The sequence below is a fragment of the Herpailurus yagouaroundi genome, unplaced genomic scaffold (genome assembly GCF_014898765.1).
Source record: "Herpailurus yagouaroundi ecotype Mexico unplaced genomic scaffold, PumYag 141, whole genome shotgun sequence".
NCBI lineage: Eukaryota > Metazoa > Chordata > Mammalia > Carnivora > Felidae > Herpailurus > Herpailurus yagouaroundi.
Window position 1 is genome coordinate 31,217,793 of NW_024412396.1, and position 19,630 is coordinate 31,237,422.

At 42.9% G+C, this 19,630-nt stretch overlaps 1 protein-coding gene across 6 annotated transcripts in view; it reads left to right on the forward strand.

Annotated features, from left to right (window-relative positions):
- Positions 1-19,630, forward strand: part of SAMD4A (sterile alpha motif domain containing 4A) — a 218,021-nt gene that overhangs the window by 127,653 nt on the left and 70,738 nt on the right. For all 6 annotated transcript variants that reach the window (XM_040477193.1, XM_040477190.1, XM_040477191.1 and 3 more), the window contains one exon: positions 548-1,066. In XM_040477193.1, coding sequence (XP_040333127.1) covers positions 548-1,066 — 519 coding nt within the window. The remainder of the gene's footprint in view (positions 1-547; positions 1,067-19,630) is intronic.

A 19,630-nucleotide genomic window follows, 5' to 3' on the forward strand; every position in this document is an offset into this window, starting at 1 on the left:
TTCTCATGAGAAGGTGCATCCTGCACTTTCTTTTTCTGACAGATTTCTCCATCTAGGAAGTTTTACTTCACACAGATGCCTTTGCCAGGGTGTAAACTGCTTTTCCACAGATGTCTGGGGTAGGGAAAGCAGCCTTACCTCCAAGGGATCCAATGAACGTTTGACAACACTTGCTTTTCTGTGGAGATTTTCTTATTCCTTATCCCCCTATCTGAAGGTGTGTCTAGACTTTTCTAAGAAAGACTGCAGGGCTGTAAGTTCTATTTGGTTGTACCAAAGTAGTTGTAGCCTCTTTGGAGACCTGAATGGGAATTAGATTGAGCACCCGAACCTCTAAGAACATTTGTTCTGTGTTTCATTGATGTCAGTGCCCCCTGACATCCCGGAGTCAGTCATCCAATCTGATGAGTGGGCCATTTTGAGAAACATTCAGCCAGGGTACATAGATTGAGACTCTAACTAACCCATAGGAATTCTCTCTACAGTGCGGTGTTTCATGCCATTGTGGGTGTATTTGCTTATTTGCCCCGTATATTTTCCTTTTCAGGAATCATTAACCAATGGCAACAGGAATCCAAGGATAAAGTGATTTCCCTCCTGTTAACTCACCTGCCTTTGCTGAAGCCAGGAAACCTCGATGCAAAAGTTGAGTATATGAAACTGCTGCCCAAAATCCTGGCGCACTCTATTGAACACAACCAGCACATCGAGGAGAGCAGGCAGCTGCTGTCCTATGCTTTGATACATCCGGCCACTTCGTTGGAAGACCGCAGTGCTTTAGCCATGTGGCTGAACCACTTGGAGGACCGCACGTCGACCAGCTTCGGCGGCCAGAACCGAAGCCGCTCAGACTCTGTGGATTATGGGCAGACTCACTACTATCACCAAAGACAGAACTCCGATGACAAGCTCAATGGGTGGCAGAACTCTCGGGATTCGGGGATTTGCATCAACGCCTCCAACTGGCAGGACAAAAGCCTGGGGTGTGAGAACGGCCATGTGCCCCTCTACTCCTCTTCATCTGTCCCCACCACAATCAATACGATTGGAACCAGCACAAGTACAAGTAAGTTCCCAGGAAGCCCGTAAAGCAGTGTGCTTTGGTGACTTGCTGTGTGTGGCATGTCCCACTGCGAATGTCTGCTCTGAGCACCCCATGACCCTGGGAGAGACGGGCCGATGGGAATCGGCTGTGGGAAGGGGATCTTTGCATCCCATACCTGTTGCTCTTTTGACTCTGGAAAGATAAAAATGCTGGGCAGGTAGAAATGAGTGATGGTCCAAATTTGGGTTATAAACAGACTGAAAAATAAATACGTTTGAGAGAAGAGTAAGTGGTGAAAGAAGGAAACTTCCCGTTTCCACGAGTAGAAATGCCTTTTACCCGCATGCCTTTCGCCCTGGAGTTTTTGGATTTGCCAAAACACTGAGTTATGAGTGATTCTCTAAACCTGATTCTAACCCATGGTTAACCAGATGCCCACATGGGGTTTGTGCATTTTCTTTTTTTTTTTTTTTTTTTTGTTTTCTTTCTTTCTTCCTTTTTTTTTTTTTTTTTTCCTTTTTTTCATTTCACCCTGGAATGTTCCCTCCCTTGCACTTTCTGGGTTTTAGCCCCAGTTGTTGGGGGCACTTTTCCTCCTGACCAGGGAAGTAGGTTTGCTAACTTGAGAATGCTGCTCTGTGCTGTGGCCTTTTCTCACTCCGCCTCACCTAGGAGAGGCGGGTCAGGAACCGTTCTGCAGAAAGGGAGAGCAGAGGACAGCTTTCTGCTCTTTTGACCACTAAGGCAAAGTACCCTGCTCGCAGCTGGGACTAGGGCTGGGAATCCTCTGTATGGCTCCCCACTTAGGCTGAGCAAAGTGACAGACGTGCCATTTGTGCTTCTGTAAAGTGACAGTATGGGAGGGGGGCCTGTCATTGAACAGAAATCATCCATGCTACTTGCGTGTGTTTGTGAATACAGTGTCTGCAGTGAGATAACTTTCTCAGTGGAAAGCTTTTGTTGTTAGACCTTACGTGCCTGTCAACATGCAGGAACCCCCAATTAAAAGATCTGAGAGTATTAAGAATTAGCGGTGACAGCTTCTTGGCCTCTACCTCCACTTGGATCTTTTTGCTAATGGGCCCTTTTAAATGGCTTTCTCAAATACATAGGAGTGTCGAATTATAACTACGTTAATTGAAACAGGACCTTAGTGGAATAACCGAGGAAATACTTAAGATACTGCATTCATAATGCTCCAAATGAGATTTTTAATTCCTTTTTTCTCTATTTTTACACTGAGATATTGATAACTAGTACATTTGGGGAATTAAGTGATTATTGCATCATTGATTTATTATGTAAGAGGTTCTGAGGACAGTCTGTTTCACAGACTAGTAATCCGGGGAACAGTTTCACTAGCTTGTGTGTGACAAAGAGTGATGGCTGGGACTGTTAAAGCAGACACATGTAGGCTGGATGACAGAGCTTTTTGGCCCAAGTTTCCTGGGTCAGGGACAGAATCTAGTAATTGTTACAAAACTCTTTGATAGGTGGGAGAGATGTGAGCTCCAAGCTGCCTGCCCTCTCAGAACTTGGTCTTTTATATTTTAAGGGGTTGAATTTTATGTCACTTGTCTTCAAGTTATTCTTGGGTCATCATATTTCTGTCTCTACTGATTTGCACATTCAGGGCTGTGTCTTGACAAGATGTGTACATTCAAGATGGTTATCAGATTGTAGTCAATGGGTGCTTTCCTTTTTTACTGTGGCCCTCCAGCCTACAGAGCGGTGGTGATGCAGAAATGACTGTCATGGCCTCCCAGATCTCTGGGTCCCTGTGTAGTACTTGAGCAGAAAAAGACTTGAAGGTTTAACGAGATAACTAGATTACATATGTCAGGAAGAAGAAAGGGGTTGGAGCCCTGTTTCAGAGCATTGGCAAAGAAATCTTAGATCTGTCTTCCAGCAAGTTTCATGCAAACACTTAGGCCATGTCAACACTTGTATTTCAGTATCTCTTTAACAAAACATGAATGTCATTGCTTCAGTCTTCTGCATCGTCAATGGTGGTTAAATTGTGTTTGTCAAAACTGCCAACTTTTGGGTCATGCATTCACTCGTGCCTCTATTAAATATCTCCTGAGCACCTGGGAGGCAGTTTGACAAAACGGAAAGGACAGGAACCTTGGTGTCAATGCCCTGCTAAGTCCAAATCTCAGATCTACAGTTTGCTAACTACAACTTGGCCAAGTTACTTAACCTCTCTGAGCAAGGTCCTCACTTGTACAATGAACATTTATGATACCCATCTTTTTTTTTTTTTAATTAAAAAAATTTTTTTTTCAACGTTTATTTATTTTTTGGGGACAGAGAGAGACAGAGCATGAACGGGGGAGGGGCAGAGAGAGAGGGAGACACAGAATCGGAAACAGGCTCCAGGCTCTGAGCCATCAGCCCAGAGCCCGACGCGGGGCTCGAACTCACGGAGTGCGAGATCGTGACCTGGCTGAAGTCAGACGCTTAACCGACTGCGCCACCCAGGCGCCCCTATGATACCCATCTTTGAAGGACTGTGGTGAAGGTACTTTAGATTACACATGTAGATGCCCAGCGCTGGTCAGAGCTGGCAACAGGGTCTGCTAAGTGAATCAGTGAGAGTGGGAAAGACAGTGAGGAGCAAAGTGCTAACACTGAGCCCAGAGTCTGTGCCTGCATTTGCACCTTCTGGTTGTCATCTGATGAAGCACCTTTCCAGAGCCCAGGGCCATGCAGAGTAGACTAGGTGTCCTTGAGTATGCTGTGGCTTTTGACCATTTCACCGCAGTAGAAAATGGATTGGACTGAAGGCTCCAGGATCTCTTCTATTGCACTAAAGAGCTACATGTCTTCTTTCTTTCAAAATGGAAAAAGATATCTACACAAAGCAACATAATTTATAAATCATAGTAAGAGAACTGAGATCATTTAGTGCTTCGCATTTTCAAATTATCAGCCACATCAAGGACAGCTAATGAAAAGAAACTAACTAGAAGACAACCTCCTTACACAGTTTTTGGGTTTTAATCTTGGTTTATTCCACTAACGTTTGGTTCCCTTGGTCATTATGCTCCAGCAAAGTGCCTTAGCATTTGTGGCCTCCTACCTGTGTGGATTCTGCATCGTTCAACTGCACTGAAAACACTATCCACTTTCTGGGTACCGAGTACTGTGTTTGAGTCCGTGGAAAATATAAAGAAGCTCAAGGAAAGTGATTCACTTTCAGGGAACCTATAATATAACAAGAGAGAGAAGGTATATCAATCAGTCTCACAATTAAAAATGAAATATCTTCTTTTAGCCAGACTAATCTGCAAAAATTTTGCATAAAAACCCATGCATTACATAAAAACGCAGCTAAAAAAAATAACAGCTGCCATAGGGCGATACAGGATTGTGTCAACTGAATGGGGGGTCTGTACTGTAAGCACTGTGAATGTTTGAAATGGAAAGATTCTTGTGAACTGCAGGGTCAAGAAAGCTTTTGCAAGAAATGGGGCAAGTAAGCTATGATGGAGATGGCAGGAGTGGGGGGACCAAGGGTAGGGACATTCATGGCGAGCAAAAGGGTGGAAGTTATAGTGAGCAGGCAGGGTTGGAAGACAGTGAAGAAGAAGGAAAGGTTAGCGAAGGAAAAATAGCTCGTGAAAGAAAGCAATAAAAGTAGACAGGGAGGGGATCTGAGAGCTCTAAAGAGGCCAGCCATAACACCATCTGTATGACAGTGATATGAGCAATGCTGTAAGGGGGCCTGGTCTGCTATGTGCACGTCAGATGAATGACAAGGGATGACTACAACATCAGTGAGTTTCAAAGGTATCATGGGGATAGGAACAGTCATGGAGCAGAAGAAATGGATGCTAGAAACGTTCCTAGGTATAATTATTAGAATTAGGATTCAGTATTGACTTTGGAGATACATTACAGATTCATTTATTTTTTCATTCATTCACTTAGGAAGTGTTTATTGAGTACCTACTATATGCTTAATCTACTCGAGGCACTCGGTGCGTCAGCAGACCAAAGATGCTCTCCCTTGTGGAGTTGCGTCTACACTATTACAGTATATGAGGAAATTATATAATGTGTTAGAGATTGATAAGTGGCATGGAAATAAGAAACAGAGTAGGGTCAGTAGGATCAGGCCTAGATGGTGAGGTGATTATAGTAATAAATAGGGTGGTCAGGGTAGACCTCATCGAGAAGGTGATGTGTGAACAAAGACTTGAAGGAGGTAAGGGGGTTAGCCAAGTGAGAGTCTGGGGGAAGAACAGTCCAGCCAGAGAAAAAGCTTGAGCAAAAATCCCAAGATCTTTTCCCAGCTTGCTGGGGAAAAGCAAGAAGACCAGTGGCTGAAAGAGAGTGACATAGACAGTGGTGGAGCTTGCAGAGGTAACAGGGAAAGACAGATCCTATGGGGCATTGCACAGCATTGCAAGGACTTTGACTTTTGCTCTCAGTAAACCAGGAAGCCATTGGAGGGTTTTTGGCAGACGAGGGACGTGACCTTACATTTTAAAGGGATCCCTTTGGCTCCTGTATTAAGAATAAACTATACAAGGGCAAGGACAGAAACACAATGACCAGTTAAGAGGCTATTGCAGTAATCCAGGCAGGAGGGTGCTGACTTTGCCTGGGGTGGCTGAAGAAGAAGGGGGAAAAGTGGTCAGAATCTAGATCTATTTTGGAAGTACAGTAAGTGGCATTTCCTGACAAAATAAATGAAGAGTGTAAGGGAAAGGATTCAAGAATGACTCGAAAGTTTTTGCTTCTGCAACTGGAAGGATGGAGAACATTTCTATTTATTAAGTTTGAAGGTAAGATTTGGAGTTGTGTCATCTGTGATGAATCTGTGTGTCCAATCGACAATCGGAGGTGTCTAGTAGGCATTTGGATGTATGAGTATGTAGTTTGGGAGAGAGGACCAATCCGAAGATAGACATTTGGGAGTTACCAGCACATGAGTAGCATTTAGAGCTATGAAACTGAGTAAGATTACCAAACCAGAGATGTCAGTAGAGAAGAGGACCAAGGACTGAGCCTGGGCACTTCAACATGAAGACTGGGGAAGCCGAGGACAAAGCAGAAGAAATACAGGAGAAACCATTGAAGTAAGGAAAAACTCAGGTGTGTGTATGTCTTACAAGGCGAATGAAGAACATGTTTCAAGGGGAAAAAGTGATCAAGTGAGTAAAATTCTACTGACGTGTCTACTAAGGTGAGGACCAAGAATTAACCCCTGGATTTATCAAGAAGGTATATTAGAGGTAAATTGGGGGGGTACTTCCCAGATGGTAGGCATTTGGGGGCTGAAGAAAGTTATGTTAGTGATTCCAAAGAGATAAAAGGCAGGATAGGGAAAGAAACTAGCTACAAGCTCCAATCTTGGATGTGTGTTGACTTTGAGAAGGTGCTAGAACATTGAGATGGAGAAAAATGATGTTTAGAGGGCATTAAAAACAGATGATGGTGCCATGCAGAGTTTTAGAAGGGATTAAGGTGAGGCTAAGAGTGGGAGGCAAAAACTACACCCTAATATAACAGCAATCAACCAATTTTCATCCATTTAAGCAGACTCAAGAGTACCTTTTTATTAGTTGCAGATGTTAAATTAAGTGAGATCACATAGGACTTTTGGACCTTCTCTTCCATAATAAAGAGACAGCAGAGAAGTTGATTAAACACTTAGGGTAGCATCAAGGTGTTTCAGAAGAGAGGGAAGAATGTAATTTTCAGTACCTCACTCCTCGTAAGGCTACTCAGGGTCTGGTTACTGAAAGCAAGAATGTACAGATTCTTCATCATGAGCCCATGGGACCAGAAAGAACCAAGGTATTGGCTGTCACAGACTGTGCACAAATCTTAGTCAACTTTCTTTTGGCCATTATAAGCAATTCCAAGGGTAAGGTGCATAGAACCTGGCTTAGCATCTCTATGTTTGCTTCCTGTCTGAAGTCTGCTATAGAAAAAGCAAACCATTAGGAAAAGACCATTCGGGAAAAGTATCTCCTGGATTTCTTAAGAGCCCACAGAATCCCCTTGTGTGGAGGTCAGTGCCATCTCCATTACCCCGGACTGCCTTTCTAGCCAGTTTCTAGTCTTCACTGGCGGAGTTTGACCTGGAATGAAACTATGTGCTGTAGTTACAAATGAAAGGAAGATCATTGCGATACTTGATTTTTCTTCACATTCTTTACATTTGCTAGCCAGCCTGGTATGAGGCAAGAACTCTGAAACTTTGGGTAACAAAAATTATATTACACTTAAACTGCCTGCTTCTACAGTCTCATGGTACAGCTTGGAACCTTCGCATTTCTTTTATTAGTCTCAGTTGATTTTTCTGATAATGAAAACCATAATTAAAAAAAATTTGGTACTGTAGGTCATCAAAAAGTAAATTAACAGTAATAGCACACAACTGCATATTGTTTACTACATGCTGGGTACTGTTCAACACCTTTTACATAAATATCAACTCATTTAATCCTCATAACCTCCGATGTGGGTATTATTGTTATCGCCATTTGACAGATGAGGAAAATTGAGGCACAGAGAGGCTAAGTAACTTGCCCAGTGTCACAGACCAACAAAGTGGATGAATTGGGGTTTGAACCCAGGCAGTCGGGCTATGGAGTCTGGCTCTGGACTTGAGGACACATGCCAGTCCCTCTTAATCCTATCCTCGGAGATTGGCTCAGTTACTAGCTAGTAGACCCTTGTTTGACTCTGAAGTTGTCCCTACATGGGCCAGCCTCCCTTGAATCAGGGTTCTCCACAGCACACAGATGTAAGACTCTGCCCAAATTGCACCCCAGGTGCACTGGCTTTGCACTGACCCATCTATTTCAATATTAGCCCTTGGCGTTCTGTGTCACTATTCTTGGTTGACAAATTTGCCTCCCCTTCCCAATCACAAATTCCTTGGGGACAAGGGTTGTCTTCTTTATCCCTCTTTCCTGGCACCTGGAAAGAACACTGTGTGGCTCAAAAAGTCACCGAAACTTGGGAGATGGCAATTTCCTGGCATCTGTTCAGCTGCCATTCTCCCATGGCAGAGTGTCTCTGTTAGATAATGGCTGTCTCTTGCTAAGGCCAGATGTGGCCTCCAAATCCTCCTCAATATGCCCCTCAAGGCAGCCACTATAATTCAATAAGAGATGGCATGTGAACTGAAGCCTGTCTGCCCGCCTTGCCATAAATGTTTGCTGAACAGTAGGAACTTAATAAATTCCTGGGCTCACTAGGCAGATGTTCACGAAGTTAATGAATTTCCAAAATAAACGAGAAGACGTCTTTGGGAATTCACTAAGTATTTGGTGATAATATTGGTCATTTAGCCTTCTGTCATAATCCTCATAGTGACATTTGTTGTTGCTCTTGCTTTTTTTGTGTGTGACTTATTTTACCAACTAGGTCTCAGTACTAACAGACTCTTAATAACATACTGTGATCTTGATTGTGGCGGCAGTTATATGAATTTATTCATGTGAACAATGCCCTAGGGTTGTGCACAAATTCATACGCCCTCCCCCCCCCCCCCAAAATCAGCATATGATCAGATCTGCTGAGATCTGAGTAAGGTCTACCATAGTCTCATTAATTGTATCATGTTAATGTCGAGTTTCTGATTTTGATACTGCCCTATAGTTAGATAAAATGTCACCTTCGGGGGAACTGGGAGATGGGTACATGAGACCTCTCTAGTATTTTTGCTGTTTCTTGTAAATCTATCGTTGCTTGAACATTAAAAGTTAGAAAACAAAAACCAGTGAGGCATCCAGTGCCTGGGTATTTCTTGGGCTTTCTTTGGTCCTTGTTATTTGGCCTTATGGGAATGTGGAGGGTCCGTCCATTTATGGGAAAGATGGTTACTAGGTGCCATGGAACCAATACCTGAAACAAAACTACTCCAGCAGGAAAGATGAGGAGCAAGGGTCGTGGATCTCAGGGCAAGTGGCTCCTTTGGAGAGCCCTGACCTGCCAGTTGGAAAAACCCCTCCAAGTTCATCAACTGACCCCTTTAGCCAGGGCCAGCTCCTTCAGAGATACCTGTTTGGTTCAAGAAGTCCTTTGCCCACTGCCCTTCACTTTTCTTTTTTTCTCCTTTTTATTTTTTTTTAATGTTTATTTATTTTTGAGAGAGAGAGAGCACAAGCAGGGGAGGGGCAGAGAGAGAAACAGAATCTGAAGCAGGCTCTAGGCTCCGAGCTATCAGCACAGAGCCTGACACAGGGCTTGAACTCACAAACCATGAGATCATGACCTGAACCGAAGTCGGATGCTTAACTTCCTCCCCCCCCCCATGAGAGCCTCTGCAGGCTAAAACTCTCTGAGTACTGATTGGCGGGCAGGTGCGAATGATCTCACAGTTCAGGAGTTTTAGCCTGCGGAGGCGAGAGAGAGAGAGAGAGAGAGAGAGAGAGAGAGAGAGAGAGAGACAGAGACAGAGACAGAGACAGAGACAGAGACTGAGAGAGAGACTAAGCCACCCAGGCGCCCCAACCCTTCACATTTTCTTACAAGACCAACAGCCACTTCAAATTCATTCCAGTCAGTCTGCAAAAAACTAAGAGAACCCAGATATTCAAGGGAAAGAGAGACACCATTCAGCTTCAGGTAGCCCTGACAAGAAGAGAGGTCTTGTGAGTGGCCTCTTGGAAACTGAAACGGAAGGGCAAGGCCTGCAGACCCTGATTCTTTTTTGCAGGCGGCAGGTCTCCCCCATCCTAAGCCTCTGGTGTCATTGGGAGTTCCTTTTAGATCTTCATGGAATTATTTTGTCTTTTACCAGCAGACTTTCTGGGTGGAAAATTTCTTTCTCCCCCCAAATCCAGCCAACCTGGCATGTAACTGAAAAATTCCATTATTTCCTTAACCCCTCATTTGCTCTTCAAAGAGGTAACTCTAGTTGCTTTGCTTCCTTTGAGATGCATTTGTAACAGCTGGCATGAGATATTTTTAGCTTCAGCTTCCTTCCCCTTCAGGGGAAACTTTTTTAAGCGTGGCCCTGGCCTTCCTGATACTACAGTGTGAAGGTGGCTCAGCGAGATCTCAGAGGACCTGATATGGCCACTACCTAATCCTCCCTTTCCAAGAGTCCAGAGTTTTTACAGGACTGTGCTCTTCTTCACCACGCTTCGTGTTTGGTTTTGGGGGCGTGGGGAAGAACAATCGAAAAAACACCATAGTAAGCAGGAAGTCTGCTCGTTTATTTTGAGTCAGCAGAGATCCTACTGCTTGGGAAAAGTCAAAGACCTCAGGAGCCATGCGCCTTGGGTCATGAGGCTGTGCCATCCGTCCCCTATCCAGGAGGATTCTTTTAGACCCTAATGACAGTGAGCGTTGTTAATAAACACTAGATGAGTGCCAGAGGAAGGCGGTTGTCTTCTAATTCTCTATTGTAATTGAAAAATAGGATGGATTCTGGCTGGAATAAAGGACTTAGATTGGACTAGCCCAGAAGAGGGAAGGAAGGAGGAAGAAATGAATAACATGGCTTCTTTAGGACTTTTTGAGCCCTGTAGTCTTATGATTTCTATTATTTCACAAGATTCAAAGTCATAGTCTAATAGCGGCTACTCCACACACACACACACACACACACACACACACACACACACGCGCGTGCGCGCGTGCACAATTGGACAAAAAAAAACTTTTAATCTTGCAGTTATTTTTTTTTTCTTTTCTCACTTTTAAGATTTCCAGGGACAAACTCAGCTTACCTTAAAGAAAGACATCATGATGTAGCATATCTGTATCTACGTATATATATCTACATATCCATACCTATATATATCTGTGTGTGTATATGTATGTATATACTTTGACATCTTTAATATCAAGCAAATTAAACCCTTGAATTTCATGGTTTCAAGTGAGGGTAAATCTTAGTGGCAGTGATTACTGTCAATTTGGGGTATATTTTGTAACTCTTAAACACTGCACATATCATTCCTGCCACCCCCATTCTTAGCATTCTATTAGATAAAGTATGGTATCTGAGTATAGGAAATCTCAGAAAGTCAATTAAGAGAAGGATATGGAGATGGAGAAGCAAGGAAGACAGGGAGTTCCAAAATCTGGAAAATGCTGTATAAGATTTTTGTGGATTGGAGAAAGGCTGAAACTCCTAACGTACCCTGGAGTAATTATTCTTTGCCAAAAGTCTGGGCCATTTCCATAGATGAATTCCATGGCTAGAATTAGAGAAACCAATGGGAGCACAGGGTTTGCTTTAGAGATTTGTTTCACAGCCAACCTTGCTGAGATGCACCCTTTCAGGAAAGCCCAGCAAATCCATATGGAGCTAAAAGATGCATAGCAGATTATTTTATACTTCAGTCTTCTGCCTCACACAGGAAATGATAAGGCCAAGGGCATGTTAGATATTCAGTATGGGAGAATAAATGATGAGGCAGTTTTCCATCAAGATCAAGAACAGATGCTTTGGTTTTCAATTGCAGCTCACCCATGATTAAATGCATGGTGATGGACAAATTACTTGACCTCTAAAGCTCCTTTCTTCATCTATGAAATGGGAATAAGTTTCAGTGGGGGACCTCTTAACTGACTTGATCAGGATATGTTGATTGTCATGACTGTTTAAAGCAAGAAATCATAAAAAAGGAATAAGACCGTAAATATTAAAGTGTGAAGATGTACATTCATATGCTGTTTTTGTATAGCATGGTGGACCTTTCTTTGAGGATACGGGTCCTGACTCTGGCTGCTGTATGTCTTCCCTGCATAATTCACACCCTTGATGCACTATTGTCTGTGATTTCTTCAAAATGGAGCAAGAGTTTGTAACCATTTTCAAAAAAAATCAGAGCACAGAATCTTTCTAGTTTTTTTTCTTTTTATCATTTAGCTTATAGTTTTTCTGAATTCAACACTAGGTTTTTTTTAATGTTTATTTATTGATTGATTCGGACAGAGAGGCAGACAGACAGACACAATAGGGGAGGGGCAGAAAGAGAAAGAGAGAGAGACAATCCCAAGCAGGCTCTGCGCTATCAGCACAGAGCCCAACACGGGGCTGGAACTCATGAACCGTGAGATCATGACCTGAGCCAAAATTAAGAGGCAGACGCTTAATTGACTGAGTCACCCAGCAGTCCCTCAACACTAGATTTTTAAGCAAAATAACGACTGTTTATTTCTAAAGCATGTAACAAAGTTTTTGTGCGATTAACTTTTTTATAATTCATATGTCATCATTCGTTTTTTTTTAATTTTTAAAAGATTTTTTAAAGTTTATTTATTTATTTATTTTGAGAGAAAGAGAGAACAAGGAGGGGCAGAGAGGGAAGGGGGCAGAGGATCCAAAGCAGGCTCCATGCTCAGAGTAGAGAGCCCAATGTGGGGCTCAAACTCATAAACTGTGAGATCATGACCTGAGTGAGACCAGACACTTAACTGAGCCACCCAGGAGCCCCTGTCATCATTTGTTATACCTTTTCAAATGTTACACTTACAGTAAGTACAACCAGCATAAATGGGTCTGGGAACAAGTTCAGTGGACAATGTTCAATGGTACACCTGCAAGTCCACTGGTGGGTGCAGAAGTGCACAATTGAATTTCAGTCCTTGAAGAGCTAGTGCACCATGGGCATCAAGGAAGTAGTCTAAAGGGAAAAGAGAGTACTGGTTGGTCCAGCAAGTTAGTTAAAGTGAAGCTGAGTTGAGAGCTTCTTAGAGTTGTTACAAGGATTTAATGAGAAATGTATGTCAAGCAGTTGCCAATAGGAGATGCTCAACCATCACTAGCCCTCATTCTTATTATTTCTGCACTGGTTGTTAATGCTGACATAGTAAGAGTGACTTCTTTCACCAGCCCACGCTCTGCAGTAAATGACGGTGAAATAGCCTCCCTGGGGCAGCCCTATGACAAAGCTACTCCTATATGCTAACCTGAAATCAAGATACTTTGACTCAGCTCCATAAAGAGACAGACTTCCACAAAATCAGTATTCCCATAAGGGTTGTTCCAAATGATATATCTTATCAAATGACTTAAAATGGACCAGAAAAAAACAAAACAAAACAAACAAAAAAAACAGAGTAGAGCAGTAACAATTTGTCGTTGCTCTTTCGGATTTATTGCTAACAAGAATGATTTTTTTTAATTAGTGATAAGTGTAAGGATATTATTCAAATTTATAAAAATGATCCTTAATTAACAGAATTGGATTGAACAGAGATATAATGAGGCTGTGCACATAGACACAGGCCAGGGAAGTGTGGCCAGTCCCCAGAGTTCAAAATGTTTGGAAGAAAAAGAATGTGCCTTGGTGAAAAGAGCAGTGGATTAGAAAAGTCGCTCCACTTCTAACTCAGTGTGTGACCTTGCACTCATGGGGACTCCCACTTCTCTATGGAGGCATGAGGTTGGATGACCCCTAAGGAGCCTTCTTAGTGCTCTCAGCCTGTGCTTCTAAGGCGGAAGCTGATGAGTATACAGTGCTGCTACCTTGCAATGAGCAGGAGAAGGAGGGCGCAATGCCAGCAGATGTACTGGACTGATGTAGGAGAAGGGGCACCTGCCGAACCTCCCGGTGGGGGAGGGGTCCCCTGATATACTCGGCACTAGTTACACGCTCTGTGAGAATCAGATATGATTTTGGTCCCCATGATTGTTGAAAGAATGTGAACACCTACAATTACTGCTAACTGGAATGTGGACCTGGAAAGTCTGGCAGACCAGGCTTGCAGGGAACCACTTCTCACTCTATCTTTTAAAGTGAGTACCATGTTAGTGCCATGTGTCACCTATTAAAAATTTATATATATATATATATATATATATATAGAGAGAGAGAGAGAGAGAGAGAGAGAGATAATGAAAAAGATATGAAGATGTTAGTGAAGAAAGAGAGAGAAGAAAGATCTCCTAAAAGAAAAGACAGGGTGATTTGGCCTAGAGTAGTAATAATGCTAAATAAGGAGTGATTTGATCATTTAGAAGGATATTAAAGTATATTAATGGGAAGGGCACTATCCTGAGTTCCTTGACCTCTGCCATGTAGAAAGAAAAGAAAATTGGCAACAGTTACAGGTCAAGATGTTGGTGATGATAAAACACTCCAGAGCATGTCACAATTACAAATGTGGATTCGCTATCCTTTCTGAGTTCAAGAAAATACGTCAGAGGATCAACAGTTTCAGTTGCCTGGAGCCTGCATCACAGGCCATCTGAGAGCCACTCTTGTTCTGTGGTTGTGGCATCATCGTGGTGAGATTCTTCTGGAGGAAATGGGGACTATGTGAAGGTTCTTTTGTTTTCAAAGATCTGATAAACATTTGATGTGTCACTGGTCTTATTTCTGTGCTATTAAGTCAAACAGGGAGCAGGGACATGAGGCTTGGGGCTCTGTGTCAAAAGCTACTATTCATTTTAGATTAAAACATACATACACACACACACACACACACACACACACACACACACACAACAACAACAACAATTTTTGCTGTACCCAAGTCAAAATATAGACATGCATGGGGAGCCTGGGTGGCTCCGTCGATTAAGCGTCCAACTTCAGCTCAGATCATGATCTCATGGTTCGTGGGTTCTAGTCCCGCATTGGGCTCTGTGCTGACAGCTCAGAGCCTGGAGCCTGCTTTGGATTCTGTGTCTCCCTCTCTTTCTCCCTCCCCTGCTCATGCTCGCTTGCTCTCTCTCTCAAAAATAAATAAACATTAAAAAAAAATATATATATATATAGACATGCACCCCTCAGTGCCAGTTTCCTGAGGAGCAGCCTCTGAGTGGTGTCCATGGATGGCGATAACACCCAACATGATCTTTCAGGGTCCAGAAGTTCAGCTTCTCAGCAGAACAGGGTTGGTAGTGGCAACGATTAAGACACTGAGCATACTTGGGATGCCTGGGTGGCTCAGTCAGTTCAGCATCCGACTCTTGGTTTCAGCTCAGGTCATGATCCCAGAGGTGGGGGGATCAAGCCCTGCATTGGACTCCTCACTGAGCATGGAACCTGCTTGAGATTCTCTCTCTCCCTATGCGCCCCTCTCCCCCACTCACGCTCTGTCTAAAATAATTTTTTAAAAAGACACTGAGCATACTGCGCTAATCTTGCTAGCATCAAGATGAAGCATAAGGGAGAGCATATAATATAGACTAGTTTCATTTGGTGGCTATATTTTTAAAAGTTGCTTGAAATGATCTTTATTTGAATCAAGCCATTTTTCCATTGACTAGAACTATGATTTGGGGCATGCATTATCTTGGTTTCTAATTAATCTTCATTGGCAGGAGCTCTTAAAATTAGGCTAAGGTCCTCAGTTCCTGAGAGTTTCTATCAAAGTCAATAATCTATAAAGCATTGTAAGATAACAAATTATTGAAAGGATTTCATCGGGTGATTTTTTTTTTTTTTTTGCAATGTGTATAATAGTCCTCTGATTAGTAAATTGGAATTCCTTAGATGGCTTTAAAAGTCCAATCTCTGTGGCATTGAATGGACAGAGCAGGTGGTACCCTAAATCCCACCTCAGGCTGCATTTCTGAATGTGGAGATTGCAGTCTTCCCGACTACTTTCAGGAATGGGAGAGATAGCTTGCTGAGGAGAGATGTTGATGAGAAGGCTTGGCTAGAGTAATGCCTGGGTCTGTATCCACTGGGTGCAAAGGGAGAATGTTCAAGACTGCAGCATGCTTGGGAAGTTGGAAGAGTTTGGGTGTAGTCATCAGGCCTCAGGGAGTTACGTTGTGAGAAAGGGAATTACTCACACATGTTCATCATTATCCAAGAAATCATTCTGTGCCTGTGATATTTTATTAACTCTGCTAGTTTAGCAGGATAATTTAAATATCCCAACTGAATGTTCTACCTAAGTATCATTCGAAAAGCCAGAGCTCCCCGCAAGTACAATAATGGCGTCTTTGGGTAACTATGACCACATGTGTACATTTCTTTACTTTTGGCAACTAGCTCCAAATTCACCTGGAATCTCAAAAAACTGTGTGCTCAGCCCCAGAGTCGGGGTTTTTGATTCCCCAAAGCGCCTCTACTTTGGGTATGAGGCTGACAACGTGATTGAGGCCAGCCAGTCCCTAAGTCTGGATCTGAGCTGCAGACCCTAAATTCAAGGTAAGTCTTAGGTGCATAGCTCACTGTCGCTGAGGAATAAGTATTGTCAATAATCAGAGAGGGTAGATGTGTGGCTTGAAGCCTTTCTTTTCAATCTGTGAGATTTGTGAAAAAGAATTGAAAGCTTTGTACGGTCACAGTTCTCTCCCTAACTTTCTGTTGGTGATCTCTCTCTCTCTAGCTAGAGACAGCTGCATAATTTTTATTTGCTTTTAGAGTTATTCACTTGCTCCTCTTCCCCAGCCACTCAATCTGTATGCAGTTCTGAGAGCAGGCTAATTATGGGGTACTGGAGAAGCAGTTGCTCAGAGAAAAGCTCTTTAAGCATTCGACCAGGACGGCTTGATGCCGAGGTCACGCTCGTGACCCTCTCCTCATTCACGTCCACACGTCTGTGTGGGAGCCGCCTTCCGTCTTTGTGCAGTTGCAAGAACAAACTTTTTAGAAAGGTCAACACAAGAAATAAGTGCTTTTTCCAAAAGGACAGAGCAAGTAGAGGATTTCACGTTTACTTCTTGGGTCTTCACTCTGGAAAAATAGCCACAAAGTGGCCAAGAGAAAAGATATGCTCCTCTCCTTGACCAAGGCTTGGGATTTTTGGCTCCTCCTGCAATGGCTTAGGAGCAAGACGCTTTATACACTCAGTGGTGGAATCCTCAAACTGTTGTGACTCCAAGCAAAAAGGCTGCTAAGATTCCTTGGCCCAGGAGATTGCTTTTGCTTGCAAGTTGTTGTTTTCAACTCCACTTCATCTCAATGAGTAAATGGTTTACTTCCAGAGACACTAACCCTGTGAGACACTCTGCCACCCTAGCTGGTATGGCCTGAGAGAAACAAAGCACTTGCAAGGATAGTTCGTTAAGAATCCTGACTTGGTGGGGGGAAAAAGAATCCTGACTTTGGAGAAGAAGGGTACAGAGGAACACTTTCCCCTCTGCCTCTCCCTTTTTTAGACCAGCTTAGACTCAGCCCCTTGGAATCATCCAGATTGGCAAAGATTTGAATGGACCCTTGGCTGAGCTGTTGGAACTCTAGGAAAAACCTGCTTGATACCCGAATTTCTCTTCAACCTAACGAATCCGTAGAATCCCGATGCCAGGACTACCCAATTGGAACTTTAGTGGAATTTCTACCTCAGACCAATTTATGATGATCGTGAGGAATCCCACTGGGAATCCTATCTCTGGGCCCATCATAGAGTGGCATTGGGGGGTCTTCCTTCAGTGCTGGAGAAGTTTGATTCTAGGATTGAAGGGAGAGTTGGGGCAGATGACCCCACACTTCTCAACATTCCCTCCTTGCTTATACTCTCGTTAACTCAAGAACATGTGCTGGGGGCACAGATCTAGCAGGGTCACTAATATACTAGGTGGCAGAATCAGAGTCCAGAAAGATCTCAGATAATATCAAGTTGTGGTTCAGAGCACATGTTTTGAAGTCAGACCAACCTGGGTTTCAATCCCATTTCCACTGATTACTAGCTGTGTGACCTTGGAGACATGCCTTAGCCTCTCTTGGCCTTGATTTCCTTATATTAAAAAGAGGGGAATAGAGGTGCCTGGGTGGCTCAGTTGTTAAACGTCTGACCTCAGCTCAGGTCATGATCTCGCAGTCTGCGAGTTCAAGCCCTGCGTCGGGCTCTGTGCCGACAGCTCAGAGCCTGGAGCCTGCTTCAGATTCTGTGTCTCCCTCACTCTCTGCCCCTCCCCTGCTCATGCTCTGTCTCTCTATGTCTCAAAAATAAATAGAAACATTAAAAAAAATTTTTTTAAAGAGGGGAATAATCGCCACCCCATGAGTGATTGTGAAAGTCCTCTTGGTGTTTTTTCTTGAAGATACCCTTACTGGAGGCTTCTACCCTCCTATTTCAGTCCTACTCCACAAACTTGTTCTCCTTCAGTTCTAGGAAATTTTCTCAAATTTTAAAAATATTTTCCTCTCATGCATTTTCTGTCTTTTCTTTTTTAGGAACTCCTTTTAATCACATACTAGCTCTTCTCTAATGATCTTGTAATTTCCTTAACTTTTCCATTCCTATTTCCAATTTTTTGTCCTACTTTCTACAACTTTATCTTCCAAACCTATTATACAATTTTTAATCTCTATCATATTTGCAAATTGCAAGAGTTCTTTCTTGTTCTTTGTTCCCTTTTCTGTTGCATTCTGTTCTTATTTCATGGATGCAAAATCTTTGCTAATAGCTCTGAAGACATTACAGTTGAGTTTTGGAGTCTTTCTTTGCTCCCAACATTGTGCTTCCTTAGAGTTTCTTTTTCTGTTTGTTTTGAACCCTGTCTCTCAAGCAAGAGTCCTTTCACCTAATGCGAAGGCACCAGAACCTTATATGTGTAAATTTTACCACAGAGAGATCGGGTAGGGATGTGGCCTGGCTGCTTTTGTTGAGGGCTCACGCAGTATACCAGCTGTACTTCCTTCTCATAGATCAGTCCATTTCCCCTAGAATCCTTGTCTCCTCCTGGAAGATTCAGGCCTGGCTGCCAGAGTTCTGGGGGCTGTTAGGGGAATGGTGCTAAGATGCTTAGTTTTATGGGATTGGGGAGAGAATCTAAGGGTCTCCTTGTGCCTTAGACATACTTTCTACCAAACCTCCTATTTTGGCCCCCTCCCTGCCTTCAGAAGTACCTGGTCTCTGAATCCCCAACTTCTTGGGACTTCTGCGGCATGAGTGGTCATACTCCCCCCTCCTGTGGACATACATGTCCTCTTTCTTTGGTCTGCTGAGTCAGTTATCCCATGTCCTTCTGTTTCCAGCTTCCAAAATGACTTCAGTGGACTGGTGATACCCACTGTCTTCTGCTGTCCTCTCTCCCGAATTCTTTTCCTTATGGGTTTATGCATTTGCTGTCATTTTAGTGAGTTTCCAGAAGGAATAGAGGAACATCTGCATAAATTAGAAGTCTATTTTAATTTGCTTACTTGTTTAAGATCTATCTCCTCCACTTGAATATAAAACCCAAGAAGTCAGGGGCCTGGTCTTGTTCATTGCAGTATTCCTGTCGTCCAAAACACCACCTGACACAGCATAGATGTTGAATAAATACTTATTGAATGAATAATACTTACTTATACTAATACATACTTATTGTATGAATGAATGAATGGCATGTAATGTAGATATCTTTGTATAGTGCCTACATCCCAATAAAAAATAATTATCTTACCCATAACTATTTCTATCTCTGAGGATTAGGCAGTGAAGTAAAACTTTATGCTACTCATACCCATTGATTTTAAATGGGGATAAATATGCTCCTTTTAAATTAAAATCTTTAATGGGGAACTCCCTCTTCAAGCTTGAACTTTTCCTAATAGTGATCTTCCCACCAGAACTCTGGATAACCAATAGGATGTTGCCTGTTTCTGTTAAAGCAAGGGCTGTATTTGGATACTAAGAGACTGTCAGAAGATCTCATGGCCAGGTAGAAGGATTCCTGGAAGTTGAGCTCAGTGCTTCTAATTCATGAGGTGA